The 18,956-nt window shown below is 38.0% G+C and overlaps 1 protein-coding gene across 3 annotated transcripts in view; it reads left to right on the top strand.

The window, feature by feature from the left end:
- Positions 1-18,151, top strand: part of CAPN7 (calpain 7) — a 42,960-nt gene extending 24,809 nt beyond the window's left edge. For 2 of the 3 annotated variants that reach the window (XM_064277321.1, XM_010600481.3), the window contains exons 11-21: positions 1,162-1,268; positions 2,387-2,507; positions 6,616-6,760; positions 6,888-6,987; positions 7,276-7,411; positions 7,958-8,033; positions 11,182-11,327; positions 12,290-12,352; positions 12,931-13,061; positions 13,809-13,901; positions 13,994-18,151. In XM_064277321.1, the coding sequence (XP_064133391.1) occupies positions 1,162-1,268; positions 2,387-2,507; positions 6,616-6,760; positions 6,888-6,987; positions 7,276-7,411; positions 7,958-8,033; positions 11,182-11,327; positions 12,290-12,352; positions 12,931-13,061; positions 13,809-13,901; positions 13,994-14,138 (1,263 nt within the window). In that variant the 3' untranslated portion in view covers positions 14,139-18,151. The remainder of the gene's footprint in view (positions 1-1,161; positions 1,269-2,386; positions 2,508-6,615; positions 6,761-6,887; positions 6,988-7,275; positions 7,412-7,957; positions 8,034-11,181; positions 11,328-12,289; positions 12,353-12,930; positions 13,062-13,808; positions 13,902-13,993) is intronic. The other variant, XM_064277322.1, reaches the window with a different exon arrangement.
- Positions 18,152-18,956: the final 805 nt, after the last annotated feature.

Below are 18,956 nucleotides of genomic sequence, written 5' to 3'. Positions count from 1 at the left end.
CCAGACACAGCCGTAATGCTGTCTTACAAGACTATTTCAGATTGGAAAGTTATAAATGACGTTTTCATTTAAAGGAAAAGAAAAATTATCAACCCATGAAAAATGTTGACCCGTCACCTTATTATGGGGGTATATGTTTTCTTGTATAAGGACAACAGTTACATCCAGGAAGCTGAGAATGTGTGTGTCGGCTGTTAACTGGCATACAGCACCAGTTAATGACAGTGAGCCTTTTCCAGAGAAGCCTGTGTACATCGAAGGGATGTGACATGATATCATCCCTATATATTTTTCCGTTTGTGACTTCAGGGTCAAGGAGTTTTGTTTGTTTTTGCTTTTCTAATCTCAGTACAACTTAACCTTTAAAATTGAGGTGAGTGCCATTGTCATTTAGTTGCATGAGGTAGACTGCTAGGACTAAGCCAGAATTGGCTTACCTTTGAATAATGACCCTAGCCAGCCAATGGCTGCAGGAAATGTATTTAACCTTTCTTATTCTGTTTGCTTGTCTGTAATATGGAGATATTACCACCTCCCTGGGTTGTAAAGATGAAATGAAGTAATGTATTTATGCAAATCACCCATCATTCATACCAGGTTAGTTTTCCTACCTAATATCAGGCTTCCTTCACTCTTCTGGTTTTTATAATGCTGGGCAAGAATATATAGGGCATAGCGAAATACAGGGGGATTACTCAATCATTGTGCTTAATTGCTAAGCTGGCTTGGTCCTTCAGATACTTTAACTTTCTAATCCATTTCCTATTCACTTACCCAGTATAGTTTAAAGAGAGAAAGAATTGGAAGGTATGTAAAACATTTAGCACAGTGACTATTGTAAAAACTCACTAAGTAGTGAGTGACTGTCATCACCATCATCATTAAAGCAATTTTTTCCGTTACGTGTTTTGAGGTTCAATCATAATTACCAGTAAAAAATACCTGTTGTATTCAGGAAGAGCAGCAAAGGGTGTAAGGAAGCGACAAGCATGTGTGTAAGTCGGGTAGGAATTTTGAGTTAAATTAGAAATTTATTACTACCTTTTGACTTACCCCTGTAAAATCATTGTACCAAACCCGTGAGATTTAGTAGCTACCCTGAGGATTTATTTAAGAGCTTGAAAACAACTCTGACGCTTCTGAAATGTGTTTATGTTGCAGAATATTGATCTTCATGCACTGACGGGGTGGATACCAGAAAGAATTGCTATGCATTCAGATAGCCAGACTTTCAGTAAGGATAATTCTTTCAGAATGCTTTACCAAAGGTAAACATTTCTTCTTTTTCTTGATAGTAAAAGATACCAAAAAAAAAAAACCAAACCTGTTGCCGTCAAGTCGATTCCAACTTATAGCAACCCGGTAGGACAGAATAGAACTGCTGCGTAGAGCTTCCAAGGAGCGCCTGGTGGGTGCAGACTGCTGACATTTTGGTTAGCAGCCGTATTCTCATCCACTACACCACCAGGGTTTCCGGTAGCACAAGAGGCTGCTTAAAAACGCTGTGCCGTATTTAGAATAGAGGTTGCGCAGCTATCGTTTTCAGTTATCAGGGGAATTGTTTTTAAAATAGACTTCACTTTACGCATTTACTACAGTCAGCCTTCAGTTACCTTTAGTGATAATTATAGTTAATCCAAATTGTAGATAATGCAAAATATTTGAATCAAGAATATATAATATGGAAAAATTATTTTGCATTTCCTAAGCACTGGTAACCCTGGTGGCGTAGTGGTTAAGTGCTTCGGCTGCTAACCGAAAGGTCGGCAGTTTGAATCCACCAGGCGCTCCTCAGAAGTGGCATGGGGCAGTTCTGCTCTGTCTCTGTCTTGTAGAGTTGGTTTGAGTTGGGATCGACTTGACGGAGAGGGTTGGTTTGTTTTTGTAAGCACTGGTAAAGTCTGAGGGAAGGTGGGAAAAGACAAGACTGAGAACATAAAGAGATGACATAGGAACTGGAAAATTATCTATACAATAATACATGTTAATAGCAAAACTAGAATGCTTCAGTGATTTGATGAATAAAATAATGTCCCGTTTTTTTGAGATGTGCGTTTGGTATTTCACGTTTTCACTCTTACTTGTAAACTGTTGGAAAATACAGCATTTGCTTTTCTTCATTGATGAAAGGTTTATACCTGAGAATTAAGTTACCTAAAACTGGCTGGGAGGTGCGGGGGTGCAGGTGTTTTACTCTCTCTGATGTGCTGTGAAATAGAATCCGCTTCTTACTGAAAGTTGTTGTCGGGGAGAGGATAGCACATTCTAGAAAAGATTTAAAATTTGTGAAAAGTTTCGTGGAAGCCATTAGGCTAAAAGGAAAAATGGCATGATCTTAGATTACAGATGTCTTTCTTTGATTACTTGTCTTTTGGGGTCATTCCAGATTTCACAAAGGCGATGTCCTTATCACTGCATCAACGGGGGTGATGACTGAAGCTGAAGGAGAGAAGTGGGGTCTGGTTCCCACACATGCGTATGCTGTTCTGGATATTAGAGAATTCAAGGTTTGCCTTAAATTTTTTTCCTTGTTTTTCTTGTTTAATAATAAGGCATTCAGGGACTTCAGATGACAGACTTATGAATGCTGACGTATCAAATTTTAGACAAGAGTTTTAAAACCATTCCACTTATTACATTAAACAACTTGACTTCTGCTGTTAGAAATTATGAAATAAAAAGGTGGGAAATGTCATGACAGTGACAGCACAGATATTGATGATGGAACAGAAATGCTGTTACAGCTCTTCTCTTTTCTAAAAGAGTTCCAGGGTCATAGTGAATACGCTACCTTGAAGGTTCTGGGCTGCATGTCAGTGTTGGGGGCTAGCACGTGTTAGACTCCAGAGTGTAGTAACAGTAAATGTTTATGAAAGGAGGAGAAGTAGGAAGATACCTAGGAGTAAGAAACATACCAGTGGGCTTGTGAGCAAGTGTTGCTCTTCCTGGCAGCCCTTGCCTGCTGTCAGCTTTTCAGGCTCCTTCTCTGTAATACCTGTGTCCTGGTGTTGGGACACTTCGTTACAGCTCAGGTTGTTGATTATATTTAGCTGAAAAATGGATTGGTTCTATGGATTGGAAATACAAAGATTATTAAGGAAGGGCTCTTTTTCCTGATGGTATACTATACCTGAGGTGTAGTGTAATATACCTAAGCTGTCTAGTCTCTGGAAAGGTTAACTGGCGCTGTGTTCCAGTTCCCTCTGCTTAAGCTTATAGAATCAGTAGTGATCAGTCAGTAAAAACAGAGTACCACTGTGTATTAATTAGACTGGTTTTCGTGTGAGGAACATGGAATTCTATGAATTATGAAGGCACTAGGGACCTGTTGCAACATTTTAAAATTTATAGTCTCAAGGCATTCTGCGTAGAATTAAATTTTCCATTAAAAGTAGCATAAAGATTGACAAATCAAAAAATGTAAAAATTTTTATAAAATTAAATGAGCTGAGAGGCTCATGTTTGTTTGTTTTAGAAATGTAGTTTGCCAAACACCAGTCAAAGCACTGGAATAACAGCCGCTGATGTTCACTTTTACAAGGCAGGACCTGTGCTGAATATACTGTCTATGTAGTTTTTTATTTTATTTTATTTTTTAATTTTATTTTATTTATTTTATTTTAATTTTATTTATTGTTAGAACATCCTGTGAGGTAGGTGACCAATAGGGAAGAGATGATAAGGGATTTAAATTTAGGTAATGAAACACTCATTATGAAAGTAAGCTTGAATTTGAGGAATAATAAGACTTTCTTGAAAGAAAACTGGACAAATAACATGTTTCTGAGAAAAATAGGCAGCCATGATTTTACCTAAAAACATTTAAAAATTGCCAGATCATAATAAAACAAGAATTTCAGTAAGTCTTTTTTTTTTTTTTTTTTTGAAAAATCGGTAGCATCGTTCGTGCAGCATCGGTTCCACATGGCAGTTATTTTGTAAAGATTCAGGCATTTTTAGGGCATCTGTACCTGGAGTAGACTGTACCCAGTGACAGGCTTCTGCACTGTGACAATGCTTGTGTTCACATTGTCATTCTGTGAAAGTTACTGATCAGAAACAACGTTAACCGGCTTGAGCGCACAGCTCACACTGCGAAGTTGGTTGCAGTTTCCTTTTGTTCCTGTAACTTCTTTGTATGGTCGAGATCAATCTTTGCCTAGAGGCTTCTTCACATGTGTTAATGTTTTTTGCCCCCCCCCCATTATTGTTTGATTGCAGTATATATATTTGAAGAGTTTTATGGGCTCATTGTTTGTATATTATTTTTTCTCTATAGGGTTTTTGAGGCACTTTCTTAGTTCTGACTTCCATTTGAAAATATTTCCACATTTAGCATTCAAGCATTTATCTCTAGAACCTCTTTTGTGCAGATAGACCTAATCTCAGATGAAAGCCACCGTCAGACTTACGTCATTCGTGACTTTGACTTTCTTCATTTAATTACATTTTTATTAATACTTGTTTGAAAGTGTTATCCTTTTTGTTTGACTGCATCTCTAACCTTGCGTATTCTAAGATCTTTTTCATTTTAGTCTTAGCAGCCTTCCCTTGGGGCATTTTTTTCCCTCTTCCTTGAAGTACTATTCCATAAATAGTGTACTGTGGAGGCACATCTCAGGTTCAAGCCACTATGCCTCAGCCTTGGCAAGGCCATCATGGGATTTCTGAAACTGTCCAAGGCTTTTCGTTTGCTGTTAACTTGGAAATAACTTTGGAAATGGGATATTCCAGCATAAACCTTATTCTTTTTTAGTTCTTTGGCATTTCTTCTCCTTTTCAGGGTCCTCTGAATTGCTGGTTCTCTGCTTATCCAAACAAAATCTACAGCCATATCTAAGTGTCTTCTGAAAACCTTACAGCAGTTTCCTCTCCTTTAGGTTCTTTTTTTAGGAAATGGTAGAGTCCCGAGTAGCCCTGGTGGCCCTGGTTACACAGGGGTTAAAGCGATCGGCTGCTAACCAGAAGATCGGTGGTTCGAAACCACCAGCGGCTCCACAGGAGAAAGATATAGCAGTCTGCTTCTGTAGAGATTTACAACTTCGGAAACCCTGTGGTGTCGCTGTGAGTTGGAATCAACTCAACGGCAGTGGGTATTTTTTTGGTTGGTAGAGTTCTGCGCTAAGAGAGATTTCCTGCCCATGAGGAGATAGATTTATAAAAAGAAAAGGATCAAAAAGCGTTAAATGTCTGTTCACTGATACGGGACAGGGGTGAGACACAGGTGGTGTAGGAGAAATAGGGAAGAGAAAATGTATTACTGAAGCTTATAGGAAACATAACCTGAGAGGAGTGATTGTTACTATGCCCAGAAAACAAATCTACCCTAGACCGCGATTTGCCACCATTGGAAATAGCAAAGGGACGTGTTTTAAAAAAATGTTCCCCAGTTGGACTTATCATTAGAAAAAGCATGCAATTTCCTAATGTGATTGCTTAAAATAAGGCACACTTTCTTTTGGATTTATAGTCTCTTTTATGTTTCTGAACCAATGTGATTATCCAATACACACATCCAGTATTCACTGAGAACTTAGCACAAGCCTAGCAGTGTTCCAGAATGCTTAGTGGAGACCACTGAAAAGGGACAGTGTCACCACGTCACAGATTTTATAGTCCCATTGGGGACACAGCACTCTACACTTGCATGAGAAGCAAACAATTGAAGATAGAATATGATTTATTTTACACTAATGTAATGCGTATTGTTAACACTGTAAAGTTTATAGGAAATGTTAATTAAAAGGAGGATATTAATGAGTACTGGATGCTTTGCGTATGTTATTTTGTTTAATATTCACAACAGTCTTATAAGGAGACATTATAATCCTCATTTTACGTATGAGGAAACAAAGGCTCGTAAAGCTGATGAGTAGCGGAGCTAGAATTGGGTCCCATTTCATTCTGACGCCAAAATCCACTCTTTTCACTTCCCTTCACGGCTTTAGTCTTTACTGAGAGGCGGGCAGTGGAGGAAGAAAAGAGGACCTGAGAGGAAGGGTAGCTAAAAGGGACCAGAGAAGGCCTTCTGGAAGAGGGAACAGCAGCGTGAGCAGATGATTTTAGAGGCAAAATTGAAGAAGGATTATTTATGGTATTGTGAGAAGAAAGACTAGAATAGAGCCAAAGATACTTGAGTTACGAGTGTTGGAAAGTAAAGGGGGGCCAGAGTAGAGTGGACTTGGAAAGGGGAGGAGACACGTGATGCTGTAGGGCAGCATTGTCCAGTAGAGCTTCCTGCCGTGATGGAAATGCTGTGTATCTGTGCTGTCCAGTGCAGTAGCTGCTAGCCCAGTGTGGCCACTGAATACTCAAAATATGTCTAGTGTGACAAAGGGCCTGATTTTTTAATTTTTAAAAGTTTGAATTTAAATAACCACATGTGGCTGGTGACTACTGTATTGGACAGCATAGCTCTAGGGAGTAGATTGCCATTTAAAGTTTATTAGATATGTGACCTGATGAGAGTGTTCCTGAAAATATTAATTTCAAGCTGATTTGGAGAGGAAAGAATTGGTAAGTACTCAAAATTTATCCTTTCTTAGAGACAATGGTATAATTCATAAAAGAAACTATAATTTTGCCATTTAATGTTACCTCCTGTCTTTTATATAGGGGCTGCGATTTATCCAATTGAAAAATCCTTGGAGTCATTTACGTTGGAAAGGAAGATACAGTGAAAATGATGTGAAAAACTGGACTCCAGAGTTGCAGAAATATTTAAACTTTGATCCCCGAACAGCTCAGAAAATAGACAATGGTAAGTATCTTTTTGATGTTAATACCATTTGATCTTCAGACAAATAACATGCTTTAACAATGTGAAATGTATTTAAGTCATTTATTATTAGGATATTATTAAGTTAAGAAAGATGTTTAATTTTCAGGGATATTTTGGATTTCGTGGGGTGATTTGTGCCAGTATTACGATGTGATTTATTTGAGTTGGAATCCAGGTCTTTTTAAGGAATCAACATGTATTCACAGGTAACTTTTTGCTCATTTCAGAATAGTCTTAATGGTACTGTCAGCTTTCTCCGTTTAAAATGTAACGGTTAATTTGGGAAGACCAGTGTTCTGTCTTCACGTCATGCCCACAAATGACTATCGTGTAATGGTTGTTTTCTTTGAATACTTCTTGGTTATGCCAAAAATTTTAAAAACAATAAAATAAAACATAATAGCCTTATTGTTTTAAAACACAACATTTTTACAATGTTATGTTTTAGCTCTATGAAAAATTTATCTTTTTTCTTTGTTGACTTTATTTTTTAGTACTTGGGATGCTAAGCAAGGACCTGTGAAAGATGCCTACAGCCTGGCCAACAACCCACAGTACAAACTGGAAGTGCAGTGTCCACAAGGGGGCGCTGCAGTGTGGGTTTTGCTTAGTAGACACATAACAGACAAGGTACTGACAATCTTCTAATGATATCACATACAAAAAGTCTTTTAATTTAAATTAGACTATTATAAAAGAGATAAATTGATCACCAGCCTGTTTCATTTATATAGGTGCCCTGGAAATAGTGTTTTCTTAGATAAATGAATTTTTTTCTCTAAGGAAATTTGTAACCATACACTTAAAATCTTGTTCAACACCATCTCTAAGAAAAATGTGAGGAAGCTTATGGTTTTTAAGTGAGGGCTTGGGAGCTGACTGTATGCTTTAGATCCGAATGCAATTAACATTATTAAAAATATGCTGAAGGTTTGAAAATGCTGGTTGATGAGGCTTTATTCTTCAAAAGGTAACCGTAATCTGAATAGCCCCAAAATTTTATTTAATGTATTAATACAGTGTAATCATCTTCTGAAATAACCGTTTAATTCAGAATCTGTACTAAGCACTAAGTAGCTGAAAGAAATGCTCTCGAAATTGGAATTTCTTTTTATACTAAATAAGGAGCATTTTTAACCCATTTTCATAACCACATTGGATTCTTTGTGATTTTAGGATGATTTTGCAAATAATCGAGAATTTATCACAATGGTTGTATACAAGACTGATGGGAAAAAAGTTTATTACCCAGGTAAGTTTAGGTAGCCAAACAAACATTAAAATTTTATTTACATGATCAAGTTGAAAAGTGACAAACTTTATCTTATGTAGTAATGTACAGAAGTTAATTAGAAACCATGCAGACAAATGAGTGGGTATTCACGTTACTTGTGTTTTTTGCTACTTCTGTTTTTTATTTAAAGACCCCAGGAATAGAGAATTTCCATATTCTTACACATTTCTGTCAGAGTTTGATTTCTGACACTAAAATCATGTCTTTTTCTCTGATCAGAAATATACCACGGTTTTCTTTGCTTTGTTAGATAAAAATCTTAAACTCTTCAGAATGGTGTGTGAGGCTTTTTTATATTTATTTTATATGTATTATTGCTGGTCTTAATGTTCCTGCCCTTCTTTATCTCATGGCCCAGCTTTTCTCAGGACCCTCACCAAGATACTTGCTGTCCTTAAGTACACCATGCCTTTGTTACCCCTCATTTGACAGTTTCTTCTGCCAGGAGTCTCTCTCCTCTCTGCCGTCTACCCCCATGTTCTTTTTGCCCTATTCTTCCTGATGAAACTGATTAAGACCAGCCCAAATGTCATTTCTGTGGTACCTTTCCACACTCTTCCAGGTGAAGTGAATCTCTCTGCAGGGTTTCTGAGGCTCTTAGCATACTGTGTTGAAGCCTTTGCAATCATTCATTCAGTTTTTTTATCACTTACCGATAGGCACTGTTTTCAGGGCATGAGAAGCACTGGTGAACAAAATAGGACCCTGCTTTCATAGGTTTATGTCCGAGTGGGAAGACAGATTATAAATAAGAGAAATATCAGTGATCCATGTCGTATAAAGAAATAAGATAGGGACACGTATTAGTGGCTGGTTTAGTTGCCTTCATTAAGTGACCATGGAAGGCCTCTTTGAGAAGGGTTAAGAGGAACTCTGAATGACAAGAAGACTGTGAGTGACATACAAAGAAATAGAGGCAAAAGCATTACAGGCAGAGGGAGCAGCTAGTAAGGACCCTTTAATGGGAAAAAGATTAGTGTGATTGAGGAATAGAAAAAAGGCCTGTAAGCTCCATAGACACATCCAAACTCCCTGAGGGACTGAATTACTAGGCTGAGGGCTGTTGGGACCACGGTCTTGGGGAATATCTAGTTCAGTTGGCATAACATAGTTTATAAAGAAAATTTTCTGCGTTCTGCTTTGGTGAGTAGCATCTGGGGTCTTAAAAGCTTGTGATTAGCCATCTAAGAGACTCCATTGGTCCCAATGAAGAAAACTAAAGACACAAGGGAAAGGTTAGTCCAGAGGACTATTGGACCACAACTACCACAGCTTCTACCTGACTGAGTCCAGCACAACTAGATGGTGCCCAGCTACCACCACCAACTGCTCTGACAGGAATCACAATAGAGGGTCCCGGACAGAGCTAGAAAGAAATGTAGAACAAAATTCAGACTCAAAAGACCAGACTTTCTGGCCTGACAGAGACTGGAGAAGCCCCAAGAGTATGGGCCCCAGACACCCTTTCAGCTCAGTAATGAAGCCACTTTTGAGGTTCACCCTTCAGCCAAAGATTGGACATGCCCATAAAACAAAATGAGACTAAAAGGGCACACCAGCCCAGGGGCAAGGACAAGAAGGCAGGAGGGGACAGGAAAATTAATAATAGAGAACCAGGGTCGAGAAGGGAGAGTGTTGTTGTGTCTTGGGATTGGTAACCAATGTCACAAAACAATATGTGTACTGTTTAATGAGAAGATAGGGTTTGTATACCTTCATCTAAAGTACAATTTAGAAAAAAAATGCTTCAGCAGAAAGGCCAATAGGTATGAGGAAGTGTGGTATCAGAAGAGGTCAGAAAAGTATGCAGACGTCAGATCACAGGAGAGGGTTTGGATTTTGTTCTAAGTACAATGGGAAATCTTTGAGGAGTCTTGGTAAGAAAAATGATAATCTGTTTTTTGTTTCATTTTAAGAACATTCTTTGTATGTTGGAGGGGGCCAAAAATGGAAGCAAAAACCACTTGGGTGCTTTTATTAGTTTGAGAGAGATGCTGGGGGTTTGGAGTCATTTTTTTATTCATAGTAGATCATGGCATTCTTCCTCATTACACTATATGTGTGTTGAGGGCAGGCACTGAGTTTTATCAGTGGATATCATTAGACTTGGATGAACATGGCATATAGTAGGTCCAACAATACATGTAAAACTAAACTAGGCAGATTAGTATTTTTCATATGTTGGTCATTATACAACCAAAAAAACCCCAGAAAAGCAAACCTGTTGCTGTCGAGTCGGTTTTGACTCATAACGACCCTGTAGGACGGAGTAGAACTGCCCCATAGAGTTTCTGAGGAACGCCTAGTAGATTCAAACCGCCACCCTTTTGGTTAGCAGCCATAGCTCTTAACTGCTGTGCCACCAGGGTTTCCATTATACAACTAAAAGGAACAAATAATTGTGAGTATATTCCCAGCACTGATACATGACTTAAGACCCCAGCTTCTGTTCTACCCCCTAGTTCATTGTGTAGCTCCTGGTATCTTAGAAGGAATAAATCTTATCGGTATAGAACAACATAAAAAAAAAAAAAATGTTAATATTTGGAGTAAAAAACAAAAGAGATAAAACACATACACTATCCTTTTTAGATTGTTCATTCATTTTAGCGATAGGAGTGTGCATGTGTCTGTGTATGTGTGTGTATTAAAAAAGTGAAAAGGCGTCTGCCAAATTCATAGTCATGGAAGGGAATAAAAGTAAGGGTGGTGGTGAAAGGGGATTTTGTTTTATAAAGTATGGCAAAAAAGTTCGTTTAATTCAGATACATATACATACATATCTATCTACCGATGTATCTATAGTAGCTTTTAAAAGTTTTCCTCAGGAGAAAGAGCTAATCCTGACTTTAAAATCCTCTACTGGAGAAAAAATGCATCATGTGATAAATAGCAGGGATTGTACCTCATTGAATGTATTTCAAAAGATTACTTTTGCTGTTTAGAAACTAATCTTAACATATTTTAACTCATTACCATTGTATTTTAAAGACAGAGAATCAAAGTGATTTCCATCTGTTTAATTTTTTCTGCCATCAACCATAAAACTTAAATTCAAAAAGGAATCTAAAGTCTCCTTTTCTGTAAACTTCCTTTATCTTTGTAGCTGACCCAGCTCCATACATTGATGGAATTCGAATTAACAGCCCTCATTATTTGACTAAGATAAAGCTGACCACACCTGGGACCCATACCTTTACATTAGTGGTTTCTCAGTATGAAAAACAGAACACAATCCATTACACAGTCCGGGTAAGTAAAACCAACATACAGTGACAAAACACAATGGTACAGAATACATAATGTGCTCTGCTTTGTAAGTGGGAATACCTGGAGAAAAAGTTTATTTCTGAAAATCGGTTGTTCTCTAATGCATATATTTTGTTTGTACATATGTGTCTGTCTCTCTGTATGTTTATAAAATCTGAATTAAATTATTATGTTGCCTCCTTTAGAAAATGACTTTAAAAAGTAAAATTTTTATTTTGAATAACAGTTCGAATGAACGTTTTAATTTTCTGAGTAATAGTTTAGTCTTCACGTAGTATGATATGGTTGGACTAATTTCAATTTTAAAGTAAGCAATAAAAACTCCTTTCGTGAATATGATACTCTTAGTGACTTAAAAATAAATTAATCACCTGTAAACATATTGCTCTCAGGTACCTGGGAAGGGCATTATAATTTTGTTCTGTGTGGATTTGCTTGCCGTAGGTAGGTAAAGAAGCTCCATTTGAATAGATTTTTAATGATGAAAAGGACCTTGGGGAGCTGCTTTGACCCCTTCGTTCTTTAGATTCAGAAGCCAAGGCCTGGAGAGGTTGTGATATGTCCAGAGCTACACACAGCTAATGGCAGAGAAGGATTAAGACAAGATCCCTAGCTTTCTGATTGCTAGTTCTTTGTACTTGACTTGCTATCAGGCTGCGTACAGAATAATAAGTTGTATATGCCAATTAACTTTTCTAGTCTTCCGATAAATAGTTTGGAAACCCTGGTGGTGTAGCAGTTGAGTGCTACGAAGGGCTGGCAGTTCAAATCTGCCAGGCGCTCCTTGGAAACGCTGTGGGGCAGTTCTACCCTGTCCTGTAGGGTCGCTATGAGTTGGAATTGACTCGATGGCACTGGGTTTGGTTTTTGGTTTGGATATATACTTATCACTTTAATGTTTTTATAAACAAAGTTTATCCATCAGTAAATGTTTTTGAATCTAGGTGTATTCAGCATGCAGCTTTACGTTTTCGAAGATCCCTTCACCGTACACCTTATCAAGACGGGTAAGAGAAATCTTTTTCTGGGTCAGGATCTCAGCATTCTAATGTTTTAGGATTCCCTTTCCCTCCCCCCCCCCTTTTTTTTTTCACATTTCACAATTTCTCAAGAAATAAAAACATTCAGGGCTTTGACAGGATACAAAGGGAAAATACACTACCTCCAGTCTAAGTTGGAAGATGAGATTTTTTACATGAATGACATTAAGTGATTCTATAGGAAGAAAATGATAAATTCAGAGAAAACAGATTAATGCAAACCTTGATTGTTGGGTAAGGCCATGTGGATGAACATAGTAGAATTTGGGACTAACTTTGCAAAGCGGGCTACATGTGTACAGGAAAATTGAAGGGAAAATTCTTGGGAGGGAAAATAGGATGGAAATAGGGCTTAGTGTAGCAAAGCAGCCTGGCCGAAATGGGAAGTTACATTGACTGCAGTGGGAAGTAAAGATGGGAGAGATGAGATGCAGCCACAGAGTGGAGAATTGCTTTTTTTTTTCCCCTTAGGGACAAGGATTTTTGTTTTTAAAGTAGAATTTGAGAATATAAAGTTTTGTTAATGCAAAACTTCATTTTATTAGATTAATGGAAAGTGGAGTGGTCAGAGTGCTGGAGGATGTGGAAATTTCCAGGAGACGCACAAAAATAACCCCATCTACCAATTCCATGTAGATAAGACTGGGCCGTTACTGATCGAGCTAAGAGGACCAAGGTTTGTGTTCAGTAATTTTTTTAAATCAATTTTTTTTCTTAACGAGCTTAGTGGAACAAAATAGAGTTTAGAAAAAGACGTATGCATATATGGACACTTGATTTATGATAAAGATGGTATTGCAGAGGAGTGGGGAAAGGACAGCCTTTTCAGTAATGGTGCTGGAATAATTGTGTATCCATATATAAAAAAAGTAATTTGATAACTGTCTCACATTGTTTCTAAAAATCAGTTCCAGGTAGATTATGGACCTAAATGTGAAAGACAAACCAATAAAGCTTTTAGAAGATAATCCAGGAGATAATACCCATGGAGAAAGGAAAGGTTTCTTAAGACATAAAGATTTGTAAATAATGCTATATTAGTAAAAGTCTAATTTTTTTAAAAAAATGAACAAAAGCTTGAGCAGGCATGTCACAAAAGAGGCAGCCTCATGGCCCAAAATTGGAAACAGCCCAAGTGTTTTATCAACAGCACTTAAGATGATTCTTTATGCCTATTACAGTGACAGTATTTACCTTTTAAATTTACATTATTCCTTGGGGAACCAGTGGTAAAAATACTATCTCTTTTAAGGTAAGTTTAATACCCTATTAGTTTTTGTGGCTTCAATTAAAACATATAAATGGCATTTTGTATAACTAAGTATAAAGACAGTATGCACGTGTTTTAGAGTGCTGTTTCCTCCTATTGAAGCTTTAGAAAGCCTATGCTTGATTTAATAGTATATCTGCACTTTAAATCTAGGCAATACAGTGTTGGATTTGAGGTGGTAACAGTTTCTGTCGTGGGAGATCCTGGTCCCCATGGCTTTCAGAGGAAATCTAGTGGTGATTACAGGTAATCTTAGCATTTTGATTATATCCAATTTATACTTTAATTTTTGTGGTATCATTTTCTATAAACCTTGTTCTCATTTTCCCTGAATATAGGTGTGGATTTTGCTACCTAGAATTAGAAAATATACCTGTTGGGATCTATAATATCATTCCCAGTACTTTTTTGCCTAAACAAGAAGGACCTTTTTTCTTGGACTTCAATAGTGTTAACCCCATCAAGACAACACAACTTCAGTGATGGAGGAATCTCAGCAATTACTGGATTTTACACGTACCAAACATTACCTCTTCCAATGAGGACACAAATCTGCAGAACACCAAAAACAACAATCAGAACAAATTAAATCTCTAAAAACATGATACAGTAGAATCTGGTGCTCAAGTCAGGTGTTTGGTAAGAGTTGAATACATGGTATTATGTAAATATGGAGTTGATTTGTATTTAGGGGCCGTGTTGTATTAAAAAAGTGCATATTGTTAAAGATTAGACTCAGCACTGTGAGATGCCTTTGCTAAGAGAACGAGCGAACTGAGACTAGCTGAGGAAACTGAAGAACAACAGACTCACTGAGTGGAATGGTGGGCAGGTGTAATATCCTGAAATATTTACATTATTTTTCTCTTTTCTGCAGAGCACGTTGTAAGTTAAACCTGCTTGTGTTGTGACTCCGCTGTCTATCTTGGGCAACTAATTACCAAATGAATCATGTCACCATAACCAGATTTTAATTCTGCATTATTTCTGTCTTTGAAATGCTTATTGTTGCCCAAGTGTTAATGAAAGAATAAAGCTTTAAGAAATCCTAATTAACTTAGCATAAAGATGTTCATACTTAAGAATGGAGGTTGTTGAAGTAAGATATGTAGCTCCTTTTGAATCATGTAAAGAGAACTGCAGTTTTTCTTATATCAGATTGAAAGTAGTTACCTTCTGAGACATTGAAGACATTTCATATAGTTTAGTCTGTTTTCAGTTGTGCTCAGTGTTCTTTATGGTAACAGCACTTTGAAGAAAATATAATTGAGTAATATATGATGATTGGGTTATATGTAGCAGTCAGAAAGAGTGAATTGCCAAGATACTAGTGTTATATGTACGTTCCCAGATGTTTACATAAAAATCCATCAGCATAGACAGTGCTCAAGATTTTAAAGATCTCAAAATTAATAGGGTGGGATTTTTCATTGTCTCTACTTTATAATTATCAAACCTTCCTATTTTGTATTTCACACAGACTTTAATTGAAATAAAATATATTTATACTTATGGAAACTGTATAGTTTAATCTAGAAATATTAAAATATTTCATCTAGCATGTTCCATCATTATTTGCATGAAAATTCATGCTTCAGCAAAAAATCTGTTCTTTACATTTAAAATAGTAGATTATTATGCCTATGAGATGTTGCTTTGGCAGATATTTTGTGCTTTCTATTTTAGCATATTACTTTTAGGTGGATTAATTCGACTAATTTTCCATGGTCCTTTAAAGAAAAAAAATCTAAAGCATAAGAGGTGTATTTATTATAAACACATATTATTTGAACTTATTTACTTCAAGATCTTGTATAGGATACAAACTGAAATAAGACCTAATCCCAGTCTTCAGAAATCAAATGGAGGAGGCTAGAGCCAAAATGGTGGATTGATCAGACATCCCACACAGTCCATCTACAGCAAAGACCCAAGAAACCAAGTGAAACAGATACAGATGATAATCCTGAAACCCTGGGCATCAAATGAAAGGATAAAGAATTAGATTGAACACTGACTGGAAGAAGAAACATATCAAAAACAGCAAATTAGGAGATAAGGAGAGGAGGATCCCTGCCAGCTAGCCCAGCACAGCATAGCCATCTTGAGACAAAGCCAGCAGCAGTCCTGGGAGAGGAACACAAAAGGCAGCTTCACAAAACTTTGACAGACATACCGGGAGTGAAACGAGATAAGCAGGACATGGGCTGGTTCTAGTGAGGGAAAGAGCAGGGGGGAAGGCAGGGGCACCAGGGATCCCAGTGCCACAGAATAGGGAGGAAGCCAAGAACTTGGAGACAGGTGCAATGGTCCCTGACCATTTGAAATAGTTGCACACACAGTAATAGATCCATAGCATGTCAAAGGAGGGCCCCCACTTGACTGGACCCACCCCAAGGTCCTCAGGCACTCTTCCCTAGTGACCGGAGGAGGAGGCTCCCCCTCCTCCATCTTCCTAGTGAATAGTGCCATGAGCCCTCACATTCCTGTAGCCCTAGCCACTGGGGACAAGAGTATAAACCTCCCCTTTTTCCACCACCTAGCCCCATCTGCCACTTTTCTACCCTATCTGCTGATCCCATCGTGCAGTGGCTCAGCTGCTCCGGCATTCCCACCTACCACATGGCAGCTCCAGCCTTCCACTGCCATCTACCTTGCCCTACTGCCTGCTGGCCCTGCCATGCAGCAGCTTTCTCTGGCCCTCCTCTGGCCCCCTGCCTTGCCCCTTCTACCCACTAGCCCCACTACATGGCAGCTCTGGCCCTCCCTGGTGGCTGCCACTGCTCTGGCCTTCTCCTAGCCCATCCCACCAAGTGGTGACAGCTCTGGCATTCCCCCAATTGATCATCCTGCCCTTCCTGCATGCCATCCTGTCTGCTCACCCAGCTGAGTGTCAGAAAGTGCTACTACTGTGCCTGCTGCCCCACCCTCCTGGAGAGCAGCTGGGCACACTGCTACCTACCCTGCTAGACAACAGGTGGCCAGCACAGCAATTTTCACACATTGAACAGTGTCACACCACCCCACCCACCCAAAGACAGGTGGTAAATGCTCCAAAGCCATCAGACTAATGACCAGCAGACTGTAGCAGCTCCGCCCACCCTGATGCATCAAAACAACCAAGATGAAGCAATCAACAAATAATAGCTTAAGTGCCTCAGAGACAGGAGACAATATCAAATCATATAAAGATGTGGAACAAGATGGCTCTAGCAGGTAACCAAAATAGGTAGAAGGGTCTTCCTGAGAAAGAAATGGCACTAGAACTACCCAATAAGGAATTCAAAAGACATATATATATAGGATCCTCACAGATCAAGGAAAAGACAGACAAAACTCTAGAATTCAGGAAAAAAAATGAAAATTAGAAACCATACAAAAACAAAATGAAAAACAATTAGAAACCATACAAAAACAGCTACTAGAAATCCAAAAGATTAACAGAAAAATTCAGAAGTAGATAATGGAAGGACACAGAAATAGAATTGAATTGAAGGATCAGCAAAATAGAGGACAAATCCCTTGATACTAATTTGAGTGATAATCAGAAAAATTGAAAATGAAGAAAGCCTAGGAGTTATGTAGGACACTTATCAAGAAGAACAATCTATGTGTAATTGGAGTTCCACAACAGGAGGAGACGAGAAAAAGCATGGAGAAAATTTTCAAAGAATTGCTGGCAGAAAACTTTGGTGACATCATGAAAGATGAGATTTCCATCCAAGAAGTTCAACAATCCCCATACAGGATAGAGCCCCCAAAAAAGTCACCAAGACAATAAAATTTTCCAAAATCAAACACAAAGAATTCTGAAAGCAGCTTGGGAAAAAAATATCACCCACAAAGGAACTCCAATAAGACTAAGTTCTGACTTCTCGGTAGAAACTATGCAGGGAAGGAGGCAATGGGATGACGTATATAGAGTCCTGAAAGAAAGGAATTGCCAACTAGGAATAATGCATCCAGAAAAGCTGTCTCAAATGCGATGGCAAAATTAGGACATTCCCAGATAAACAGAAATTAAGGGAATTTGTAAAAACCAGACCACCTTACAAGAAATATTAAAGGGAGTCTGTTGGCAGAGAACCAATGACATTAGACAACAACCTGAGATCAAGACACACGATGACAACACCCAAATACCAACCCAAAGAACTCTCAAAGCTACAAAACTGAAAACATCAATCTGAAATCGATGGCAATGTCTAAACGAAAAAGGAACAAATGATGCAGTTATAGAACTTCCATATGGAGGGAATTCAAGGTGATATCAAAAAACAAGATGGTTTTAAACATAGAATGATAAAGGTAAAACCTCACAGTAACCACAAAGAAAATTAACAAACCTATCCACCAAAATAAGAAAAAAAGACTCAAAAAAACAAAACCAAAGGGAAGAAATGAAAAGATAATCCATGAACAAAAAGAACTCAGCACAGAAAATTTAGTGGAACAATGAAATTGTCAGCACCAAAAAAAAAAAAAGCATAACAAAATGACAGTAGTAAATTCATGTCTGTCAGTAATCACACTGAATGTAAATGGTTTAAATGTACCAGTCAAGAGACAGTGGCAAGATGAATTAAAAAAAAAAAAAAAACATGACCCAGCAATATGTTGCCTACAAGAGACATGCCTTAGACACAAAAACATAAATAGGTTAAAAATCAAAGGATGGAAAAATACATCAAGCAAACAGTAACCATAAAAGAACAGGAATGGCAATATTAGTTTCTGATAAAATAGACTTTAAATTAAACTACATCATAAGGGATAAGGAAGAACATTACATAATGATTAAAGGATTAGTCCACCAAGAGGACATAACCATAGTATTTTATGTACCCAGTGACTAAAAACTAAAACCAAACCCATTGCTGTCAAGTTGATTCTGATTCATAGTGACCCTGTAGGACGGAGTAGAACTGCCTCATAGGGTTTCCAAGGAATGGCTGTGGGTCTAAACTGCCAGCCTTTTTGATTCACAGCCAGATGCTTAACCACTGCACCACCAGGGCCCTCACCCAGTGACAGAACTCTGAAATACATAAAACAAACCCTAACAGAAATGGAAAAAAGGAGGTCTTACAGTAATCATAAGAGACTTTCACACACCACTTTCAACAAAGAAAAGCTAGAATGAAACTAAACAAAGATTCGGAAGATCTAGATAACACATACAGCCGGCTTGACCTCATACACATAAACAGAGCACTCAGCACAGTATACGTTCTGCCGTGCACATGGCTCATTCTCTAGAGTAGATCATATTCTAGGCCACAAAGTAAGCCTCAATAAATT

Source organism: Loxodonta africana, chromosome 27 (genome assembly GCF_030014295.1).
Source record: "Loxodonta africana isolate mLoxAfr1 chromosome 27, mLoxAfr1.hap2, whole genome shotgun sequence".
NCBI lineage: Eukaryota > Metazoa > Chordata > Mammalia > Proboscidea > Elephantidae > Loxodonta > Loxodonta africana.
Note: the sequence above shows the minus strand (reverse complement) of the source record. Positions and strands in the feature narration are given on the sequence as shown.